The sequence below is a fragment of the Podarcis muralis genome, chromosome 2, assembly GCF_964188315.1.
Source record: "Podarcis muralis chromosome 2, rPodMur119.hap1.1, whole genome shotgun sequence".
Lineage (NCBI taxonomy): Eukaryota > Metazoa > Chordata > Lepidosauria > Squamata > Lacertidae > Podarcis > Podarcis muralis.
In genome coordinates, this window is record NC_135656.1 from 61185413 (window position 1) to 61196858 (window position 11446).

Sequence of the window (11446 nt, forward strand, 5' to 3'; positions counted from 1 at the left end):
TGCTTCGTCAAGGGGAGAGGTACAGCTGCTCAGCTGGAGCGAACTCAGGTGCATCAATCAAGTTTGGGAAGGATGAAAGGGAAACAAGGCCTTTTTTTCTGTTGATGGACCATAGCTTGGCTGCTTTGGGAACGTCACCGGACTGTGACTTCAGAACTAACCCCAGGTGTTCCAACCCTGGATCTTCTGCAGTGGCGGAACCTGACCTGGCAGATTGACTTGGGACATTGCTCGTTGTATTAGACCAGGACTGCTATTTTGCCATTTGGGTTGTCTGACTACTCTCTAGTATTACCCGTGGGACTGTGTGCATTCTGAGGACTAACCTCCGGGTATGCCTGGGTTCAGGATATCTGCATCCTGAGTAGCAGTGGATTTCTAGGGGTTCAGACAGGGAGTCTCTCCCAGTGGTACCTGGAAATGCTGGGAGTTGAACCTGGGACCTTCTGCATGCAAGGCAAATGCTCTACCACTGAGCTACAGCCCTTAGGCCAGTCTTTCCTTCTCAGCCAATATGTATGTTCTCATGAAAGGCAGGCTCCTGTCCCCTAAACATCTAAGAACACATACCAAGGAGTCTCCTGACTGGCTGCTAGTATCCCGCATAGGCCCACATGTCACATTTTCACCTGCTACATGTTTGCTGCAGGGAGATTAAGTTAGACTGCAAAGACAGCTGCCAGGTAAGTTGTGAGGCAGACACGATGGTGGCATTGTGACACTAAGAGTATCAGGTTCAAACTAGATGTTACACAGAATGTGTTTCAAAGACACATTCAACAAACCCCACAAGAGAACAGCTTTTGACAGCAACTTACAGTACTCTTAATTCAGCCAGTTGGAATGTGCTTTGTTTGTTTTGAAATTATCTGTCAATGTCTTATCAGTCTTCTATTCCATAAATGAGCAGGACGGCATTTTTTAACCCTCTAGCTTGGGAAGAATTTCCTCCCCTCCCCAGCCCTCCTATCATGCTGTGATTTTGCAGGTTTGTATTGAACAAAAGATTCTCGCATTGCCGGGGATTGGGCTAGCTAGATGACCCTTGTAGTCCCTCAAAACTTTACAGTCCTATGATTCTAACCAGTGCTTTTTTCTGGGGGGACACAGGGGTACGCATACCCCTAAACATTTTGTAGATCTAAGTTTGGCCTCATTCAGGGGCAGTATTTCAATATGAGGAGGAAAATAAGAGTACCTCTAAACATTTATTTTTTTACAGCACTAATTCTAACCATCACAAGCATTTTTTAAAAATCTAGTTTTGATCTCAGTCACAGCAAGAATGATTTCCCACAAATAATAACTGGAGGGTACAAGCCCGGCTCCAGATTCTGGGATGGGGCTAGGGGATGGGCAGGTTGCCCTTGATGGATGCCCCACCCCTGCCTCCAGCACCTGTTCCAGCACCCACTGCCACTTGGGCCATCCAGCAGTGACTCTGCTGCAGCTGCAAGCCTCCCCTACCCTCTTGTGCTCATACGTGAGTGAGATGACTAGGCAGCAGAGCTGCTATTGGGCAAGAACAAGCCCACTTACATGCAGTGAAGGCTCACAGCTGCAGGGTACCCAAAGGGCAGAGAGCACTGGGACTGTCCCGACAAAGTGTCACCCCTGATGGGGCCTGCTAGGGCACGTGCGCCCTGGAAAATGCCCCAGTGTGCTGGGCACTGACACCGGGCACAAATACAGATGACCTTACACTTTCCCATTCTCATCTCAACAAAACTTAACTGTAGGAGACCAGTAACAGAAACACATTTCCAGCAAACACATTTCTCAGTCAAGTCATGGCTCCCAAATTACCCATTTACCTTGTGAACCTCCCCGACACCTGCAGTTATAGTTATACAAATTTATAATAATAATTTCCAAGGTTTAGATTGGTCAGATAACGGCATCTGATCAGGACAGTTTGGGCATTTGAACCGTTTCCTCCCATTATGAACATCTCACGGTGAGAGGCTAGAAGATAATTGTAAAACTAAAGTTGGTTAGAATGTCCTACTGCACTAACGTCTTCTCTCCTGCATTAATAACAACCACACAACACAAATACTGCAAGAGACTCAGATGTGCTTCTAAGAGTCTGTTGTAATAATTACACAGCATTCAAGCTCAATGGGACTTACTTCTGAGTAAGCATATTAGAGGTTTTGCTGACAGAACCAGAGACCAAGCCCAAGGTATGAGGCTTAAAAACCTAAGACCAATTCGGAAAAAGCAGGACGGTGCAGAACTAAGAGCAGAAGGCTTCAGAACAACCAACATGCAAATCCTCACTGCTGAAATAAAATGACCATGACCAAACTCACTAATTAAAAAGTCTGAAATTCATATACAGATTTTGGCCTAGCTTTACATTACAAACCATCTGCAAGTGCTACTGGAAGGAATTTTTTTTGTTTTGACTATGGCAGACCAACACGGCTACCTATCTGCATCTGCAAGAAGTTGCATTGATTTCAATGGAATCATTTTTAAGCAAATGGCTTTCAGAGCTACGACCTTAATCAGCTTTACTTTTGTCTCTCAGTACTGCCATAGGTAAGGTCCAAATCCAACACACATTTTAAAGATGGCCAATTCGATTGGGAATTGTCAAGCTATCTCTGAAGTATTCCAATTCACATTGAGCATTCTCCCTTGGCCAACCAAGCGAGCTGAGCGCCGCAACCCCAGAGTCATCCGCGACTGGACCTAACGATCAGGGGTCCCTTTACCTTTTGGGATCGAATTATGTATCCATTCATTTATTTGAAATACTGCTACTGGTTTCTCACTGGTGGAAGCAGGTAAGATGATAATGTTGTGGTTTTGAATTAATTCACAAAGGCTGCCATTTCTCATGCAGTCATAGAGCCTGAAGAGACCTCCCACAGCCATGTATTCCAATTGCCTACCGATGCAGGAAATAGTCTTATGTGATCATCCAGCTGCTGCTTTAAAATGTATGGCATGGAGAGGGGTTATCATGGAGAATCCTGATGTGGGACAAGAGGAAGAGCTTTGTGGTTTTTTTCATCCCATTATTATGAAACAGGCCAGTTTCAAAACTGCATTAGAAATGGGACAATGGGACCTTTGGCAAATACGCCCTAATTGCAAAGACAAAGCCTAAGAATATTGCTACAAAGCAGGAGAAAGGTAAATCCAGGTGTCTGACACTGCAAATCTATTATGGTTTCTCAATTCATCCTTACGCAAATCCGAAATCCCATAGAGCTTAAAACTTCCTCATATGTTAGGGAAATTGGGAAACTGCCACAAGGGAGGACAGTGGGGGAGAATATGTTAGCTCCACACACCCCAACGTCCACATTTTCACCACCCTCCATGAGCTGAAAGGGGACTCTCAACAGCAAGGAACCTCTTGTATCCATGGAAGCTCCTCACCCATTCTGGTACCCTGGAAAGTCAGGTTATAAAATGCATAAGGAGCCTCTGCAGACACAATAGGCTCCCCAGCACAGTCAGCCACCTTCCAACTCACGGAAGGCGATGGAAACCAGGGTGGCAGAGGAGCTAACATGCTTGTCCCTGCTGCTCCGTCTAACACAGTAACGTCTCTCTTCCCATAACACCTGAAGATGGCTACAGCTGCCACAGAAACTTTAAGGGAAGCACGTACATAAAGTATTAGCAGGAAGGAAGTCTACTGAATAGTTAAGTCTGCAACGTGCAATGGCTGGGAATGGAGATCTCTGGGAAATTCCAGGCAGACTTTGCAGTGGCAGATTTTATTAGCCACACCCTCTCACTTCCCTCCTTTTGGATTTGGCGGGACTGCAAACAGCTTTGGAGAGGAGCATGCAAGTAACCAGGTGGTTTTTCTCACAACCTGAGACAAATAGTGAGTCCTATTTGAGGAACAAGTTCAGCAAGTAGGCAGCCAACTAGCTTTTAACTGACATTACTAAGAAGAAACTAAACATATTTCAAAGTAATTGTGGTTTGGGCTCTGGCGTTCTTTCGCCGTTAGAGGAGCACCACGGGAAGTGATTTTCCACGGTTTCATCCCCCTGCACTCTTGTAACGTTTAAAGCGGTAATATGGCGTCCTGAGTGAGAACAAAATGATCCCTCCACCCCAAAAAAATATTTCTTATTTTCACAATAATTCCTTTTGGCACTTGATTACACGTACCCGTATAAAGATAAGTGGTTGTTGTTGTTGTTGTTGTTATTATTATTATTATTATTATTATTATTATTATTATTATTATTATTATCACTTCCTTGACTCAGCACCCAGTGCAGGAGAACCGCCTGGCCCAAGCCTAGGCACACAGCATCTGTGGCAGCCAAGTTACTTTGGTACCTGAGGCGCATAAAGGACCCATTTTCAGGTGTCTTGTGGGGCTGTATGCAGCCTGTAAACCATGGGTTAGACACCCTTAGTCAAAATCTATCCTAGATCTTCTGCTTGGAGTTATAGGATTGGAATTTCCCAAAAAAGATGTTAGATTGTTTTTGTATGCCACTACAGCGGCAAGACTTTTATTGGCTAAAAATTGGAAATCACAAGAAATACCAACAGTAGAAGAATGGCAGGTGAAAATGTTAGACTTTTTGGAGCTAGCCGACCTGACTGGAAGAATCCACGATCAGAAAGAAGAGGAGTACCAAGAAGAGTGGAAGAAATTGAAAGATTATTTAGCTAAATATTGTAACATACGCTAAGTAGAAATTATTTGAAAGTACCAAATGGGCCTAGGACTAGAGTAAGAATTAATTGTAAAATACTATGGATTTGGATAATTATGTAAACTAAAGGCGTCAATTTGATTAGAAAGAGGATATTGGAAAGCTGTTAAAAAGTGTTTCAATGAAATTCAGTAAGGAGGGATTCAAGGAAGTCAGTTAATAATGAAATTGGCTTTAAAGTATTAGGTATTTATATGTTTGTTTTCGTTGCTTTCTTTTTTAGTATTGTAATGTTGTATTTTTTTCTCTTTATTTGTGTGTCCTATTTGTTATAAATTTTGAAAATTAATTTTAAAAAATTGGGGGGGGGGATCTATCCTAGATCAAGGATAGCCAGACTGAATATGGCTGCAACAATTTCAACCCTTTAATATATATTTTTAAGGAGACATAAAAACTATGCAATTATTTCATGCATAAGGAAAGAGAAAGCTGTTTTCAAGTTGCATACAATCAGTGGGATTCAACTAAGTTTTGCATGAAATGAGGCACACTTGTGCAATGGAACTTCCTCCTCCCGTGCCCCCTAAATCTGCTCTGGAGAGTTGGGGAACAGGTTACGGTGTACACAGGGGGAGAAAAGGACAGAAAAGTCTTGGCACATGAGAGACTTTGTTCTGCACACAAATACCTCACTTAGCGCTATTTTGAATTCTACTCAATCATCTGTACCATATATCTATATTACATATTACTCAGTATTACATCTCTTTTTTATTTTATGAATTACATATACATAATTTTAAAAGTGCATACCTGTACATCAGGAGTGCTCAACCTGTGACCCCAAATGTTGTTGAACTACAACTCCGATCAGTTCCAGCTAATGGGATGAGGGAAGGCACAGGTGAGCCACCCAGGCATGTATAGAATGATGTCTGGCTGCATGTGCTCCACAACTGTAGGTCTTTACAAGTTGGTGGCACCAACTTTGCTATGGAATCTATGTCTGAGGAGCCAGAAAAACACTTGCCATCTCCAGACCATCATCTGAATAACAGAAAGTGGCTCAAGTGCATTCTAGGATATAGAAAGAAAAGCATACCTTTCTCTTTTGCTGCCGCCACCGCCCCCCGACTTTTGCTCTGAAAACACCACTGATTAGATGTTCTTATACTACTGGTTCATAATTCCATCATGGAGGAGGTTAAATGGGTAGGAGGATAAACTTGTCCAATAGACCTTGTCTTCCAGGAGAGCCCAAGTCGATTAGGGTGACCTCCACCCAGCAATGCCAAGAGTTTTCTGCCATGGGATGCAGGAATGGTGCAGGAGTTGAAATGGTATCAAACGTTTTATCTGCTAAATGCCTTGTGGCCCAAGCTGCTAATAAGAGTACAGGAACACACACCCATCCACAACACCCACAAAAGTTGACAACCACATCTCCACCCCATGCCTCTTTCTTTTTAACCAGATTCTGAACAGAACTCAGACAGCACAGGAAGGTCATGATCGAGGCTTAAATCCATTTATCATATAAGTAGTACCAGCTGTACATTAGGAAGCCTCTTTTCTCTCTCAAACAATATAAACAAGATGATACTGGATGTAATTAGAAGTCCATTCCCCAAAGTTAAACTAAGCAAACTTTGTTCTGCGTAACAACTGAGTTTTTAAAAATATAGCTTAAGATACACAGTTTGGCCTTGCCGCATTGGCTAAGGAATGGAAAACTGGAATTTACTTCTGACTATATATGTACAAATAAACAGCTCCTCAAATACATAGAATCACCATATAAGGTGCATAAGCATAGGAAGTCCATAAAAACTGTTCCTTCTGGATTTCCCATGACTGAGTAGACAGATAGGAGAGCTGTCATGAGGAAGACACCTTCCAAAAGAATAAAGACCTGACCCCAACCTCTGAACAAATTTCATTTCCAAATACAAAAAAAACCCCAATCAATTTACCACAGAGCCTGTCTTTCAGCCTTATTATCTTGTCTTTTAAACACACACACTTCCATGGCCGCTGCTAAATTGAAAATGGCAGAGAATATTGCAAATATGGAAAATGTGCAGATGACGGCATCAGGTCACTGTTTTAGATGTGCTGAGAAGCTTCAGGAGGGCTATCTAGAGTTTCCTGTTGATAATTAGTGATTTGTCACAGCAGTTACGTGTCAGTTCAGAGTGAACTGGCTCCTCCGCTACCTATAAAGTGAGCTTTCTGCTTCATCACACCCTAGTTCATGTCAGGGAACATTTCCTTTATTTGATTTCACAATTAATATAACAACTGAGGTGTGATTTATTTTTATTTTTTTGGAAGGCAGAAGATCCACACCTTCCACATAAGAAAGAAAGAAAGTCATTCATCCTCTTAGCTACATAAACAACAAAGCATCTTACCAGCCCATCACAATTGCTTATCGCCACAGAAGCATTAGGCAAGTCGGTGATATCCCCAACATAGAAGCAATTCCCATGGAGAGGTTCAACGTAAGTGAGGTTGGAATCCTCCTGCCATTCAACAGTTGCTCCAGGAGCCACCAGCCTAGAGTTTGGTCTCAGTCTAAAGTGAAATTCTCTTCCAAAAACAGTGACATTGTAAAAAATTGGCTCGCTTGCAGCTTCGTGCAGAGAAGCCCCTGTGTCCCTTCGAAAGCGCCTCTTTGCCGCTCCCGATACGACATTGGAGAGGAACCTGCCCTCCGAGTCTGTGCTAGTTGGGATGACAAGACTGTATTCTTCTAGATCTCCCAGAAGATGATCTAGGGAGAGAGAAAGAGAGAGCATGTGTAAATAATGAGTAATAATTAATGTCACGCTGAGTTTCCCCTCCTTGAGATCACTGTGCTGCATCCCACCATTGCCTGAAGCGGGCATCCCTTCCCTTTCTTAATGTGTCAGGCACCATCAATGTTCATTCAACTATGGGGTTAACACAGAGCAGAGGGAATTTCAGAGAACAGGGCGAGGCAGGCACCCGGCATCATCTCTCCAGCTGTTTCAGCAACAGAGCCCATCTTGCAGACATCCCCATTCAGGGATAGTCAGGCATCAAGGATGCTCCCACCCTTCACTTGAGGAAGACACGTCTCCCAAACAGAGATCAGCACAGTCTCTCTCGAGCAATTCCATTTTTCAGCTAGGGCTGCCAAGAGAGAGATGCCTTGAGTGAGGCTTTCCAAAGGCAGAAAGTTTACTGTCACATCAACTTTAAAACTTTGACATGCTTAATTTCCTCCCCAATCCCGATGTGGCTGACAAGTGAACGAAGCTCAAAAGCTTGTGGTTAGCAGTCACACGATGGAAAGGGTTTTTTAAATTATTATTATTATTATTATTATTATTATTATTATTATTATTTAAAAAATCCATGTCAACCCCTTGACCCAGTTCCCCCTCTCCTACTTTAATTCAAACAACAGCAGGGAAGAAAACTTAAGGCTCTGCCAGGTGTTTTATTCCGCATATGGAATTCCAAGAACTGACACGCTCAGCTCGGATCTTGCCACATGCGCCCGACTGTAAACAGAGTTCATTCGAGGTTCCCACTTCAGCGGGAAACTCTCCCCGTCCCGCGCCCCTCTCTCAAGAGATCTAGTGCGATCCAACAAGCGATTTCTTCCAACAAGCGATTTCTTCCCCCACCCCACCCCGCTCTCCCTCGTTCGCCCCCCGATCCCACCCCGCGCCCCACGGGACGGCACGCCAAAAGTAGCCAGCCCCACGTGGCGGCGCGAGGAACCCCCTCCGAGCCCTTCGGTCCGCGTGGCGCAGAGAAGTCTGGCTGGCGGAAAGGGGGGGAAAGTGCTTCGCCGGCGAAGTTGAGCGAGAGCGAGAGAGCACCCCAGCCGGGGAGACCCGGCCCAGGAGGTGGCGGCGGGTGCAGGCGAGGGGCCCCCGCAGCACTTACCTCCCTGCCCGGGACTCTGCGGGGCCCCCGGGGCCAGAAGGAGCGCCCACGAGCAGCAGCAGCAGCAGTAGGCGGCGGCGGCGAGGAGCGCGGCGATCCCGCCCGGAGGACCCATCGCAGGCGTCGCGCAGCCTGGGGAGGCTGCCGAAAGTGCCCTGCAGGGGGCTCCGGCCACATTGGAGGGCAGCCGGCGCCGCCCTCTTGCCCGCGGCGGGGAACCCTCAGCCCCGCCGGCGCTCGCCCTGGCGCATCCGCCCTCCTCCTGCTGCTCCTCTCCAGCGCTCGCTGAGCGGCCGCTCTCCCCGGCGAAGGCAGCAGAGACACCAGCAGGCGGCTGGCTGGGAAGCGCGCGGCGTGCGGGAGGGAAGTCCGCCTGATTGACAGAGGCGCTGCTGCCGCCGCCGCCGCCGCCGCCGCCGCCGCTTCTGCTGCACAGCCCAGCCTCGCCTGGCCTGGCTCCGGGGAGGCGGTGGTGGCGACGTCGGCGTCGGGCGCAGCAGCTCTGCCCTTTGCTTGGAGCCTCGTGGCTCCCGGCGCCCGCTGGGACCAAAGTCTGCAGCCGCTTCCCGTTACGGGACACTTTTCTCCGCCACGGCTTAGAGGCGGTTCCTGCCGGATCCTGACCATTCCCCGCCCAAGCCAACAAAACCCTGGCTCTGCTGCTCGGAGGAGAGAACGCACAGGAGGGATTGCACCAAAAAAAAAAGGGGGAGAGAGAAAAACACACCTAGGAATCTATGAAGTTGTTCTGGAGCGGCTGCTGCTGAAAGGAAGCTCCTGATCTAGCATCCCTTTCCTGGGATCTATAGTATCGAACGGGGGTTTTCCCCAAACTCAGAGATGTGTTTGCTCTCATGACCACCCCCACAGAATAAAACTTTGGCAATATTGTGCCCCCAAGAACCCCTGTTATGTTCTGTGGATCGTGGTGATTACTTCAAGTTATTAGATTCCCCTGGGCTTTGCATCTGACTGCACGTTGCACCAAATATTCTGGGACCCCTAAGATCTTGGTTTTGGGGATCCCAGCCTACAGCAGGGAAAACCCTACCCCCTCCTGAAGGTTTATCAGCCCACCCCCCTATATTTCATAACTTAATAGGTTTCCTTGTTCTGCATGGAGAATCCGCCTGCCCTATCCTAGTTTCACACAAAACCAAACTTTCAACAGTGATCTTTCCTACACTTTACTTAGAGGAGTAAGTCCTGCAGAATTCAGTGGGGCAGTTCTCGGTAAACACCTTGGAAGAATAAAGAGCTGGAGGCAAACGGGGAGAGAGGGAGCGGGCACAGATCTTATAAGGTGGGTTCAACTTAATTCACTCTTCCTCATTTCACAGTCTTCTACCGATCAAATTTGCATTTAAAAACAAATGGAATCACACCCAGATCATTGCTGTGGCACTGAATTAATTACTTCAGTCTGCAGCAGGGATCCTGCAGAATCTCAATACTGTTCATTTGTAGCCTAAGATTTTTCTTCACCTTGAAATGCCTGCATTAACTATAGTGGCACATGCTTAATTCTCTTCCCCATTGCTATACATTCTTTGAGTGTGATCCAACCAAAGTGAAATACTTTTGAGCCCCACTGGTTTTAAAGAACATGCTTATATTATTGTCACTGAAGCCCAGGGCACTTCAAACAGCCTAGCATCCTAAGCACATTAACTTGGAAGGAAGTCTCGTTGAGTTTTATGGGACTTCTTCCTGGAATAATTTCATTTAGGTTACTTAACTTATGTGGGTTCATAGCCCTTCATTTAACAACAACCAGTTGCCTTTGGTTTAGTATAAGGTTACCGGGGGTTTTTCAATGAATCCGGGGACGCTTTTCAACTTCAGTGGATTTTGTATAGGGACTGATTTGTAAATCTGGGTACTGTCCCCAGAAACGGGGACGTCTGGTAACTTTAGTAGTGATTCTTTCTAAACTTAGGTTTTATAAGGCACCTGGAATGGGTTTTCCTCAGAAGAGGCAGTAGTTTCTTCTCTTGCCCTCTTCTCTGCCTGCTCCAGTTTTAGTCCCCTCCACCAAACAAAATTGTGTCCATGCATCATTGTTCTGAGCTCTCTCTTAACACACATCTACATAAAGTTTGGCAGAATATTGTCAGAGAAACAGGATTTTTATTCCTTAAAAATACCCTGAAAACTCAACCATTTGATAGAAATTGCCCAAGTCCAACTTAATAATACTTAAGATATTAACAGTGCTTTAATGTATTCACAGGGCTGCATGTGCATTATCTAGTTATAATGTCAGGAATCTGATATGAGAAATTGCAGTAGAAGTTGCTCCCAGTACCAGTCACCACATGGAAGCAGCTTTAGTTCCAAATAGTTTACTGTTGCAGAAGCTAAGGCTCAGTAAAACATTTCCAAACGTAGATATATACAGCTCATAGGCTTTTGTAGATACAGATACATACAAGTACAAAGTATCTCTGTTGTTCCAAATAAACTCCAGCAATTCAAGATGTAACACTGGACAAATTACACCAAGAGACTAACTAACTCACAGACTAACCAACTGAGCTGACATACATTAATCATAGATATAGTCAGGGCATTGGATCATTACCAACTGGCCTTACACCTGCAATTAACTCATCCATTGGGTGATTTATGCTCATGTAGGGAATTAACCCTTATGTTTAGTTACTCCAACATAGCCAGCCATTTGCCTACATCAGCAGCCCCAGCTGGAGCTTCCAGACCAAGTCCAAGGGCAGTCCCACATACAGCACATTGCAGTAATCCAGTATGGGATCAAAGGTTGAACCTTCCCTCCCTGCACATTGTGGTCCTGATTCACAAGAGACCACCAGCACCACCCCAAGTTTACTATTATAAGAGTAGCCAAGAAGTTA

General features: G+C 45.4%; 1 protein-coding gene across 1 annotated transcript in view; it reads right to left on the bottom strand.

Moving 5' to 3' along the window:
- The window catches only part of ADAMTS2 (ADAM metallopeptidase with thrombospondin type 1 motif 2), a 209139-nt gene extending 199974 nt beyond the window's left edge, over positions 1 to 9165 (bottom strand). The window contains exons 1-2 of the mRNA XM_028718223.2: positions 8574 to 9165; positions 7064 to 7425 (exon numbers count right to left, since the gene is read on the bottom strand). Of these exons, the coding sequence (XP_028574056.2) occupies positions 7064 to 7425; positions 8574 to 8688 (477 nt within the window). The 5' untranslated portion in view covers positions 8689 to 9165. The remainder of the gene's footprint in view (positions 1 to 7063; positions 7426 to 8573) is intronic.
- Positions 9166 to 11446: the final 2281 nt, after the last annotated feature.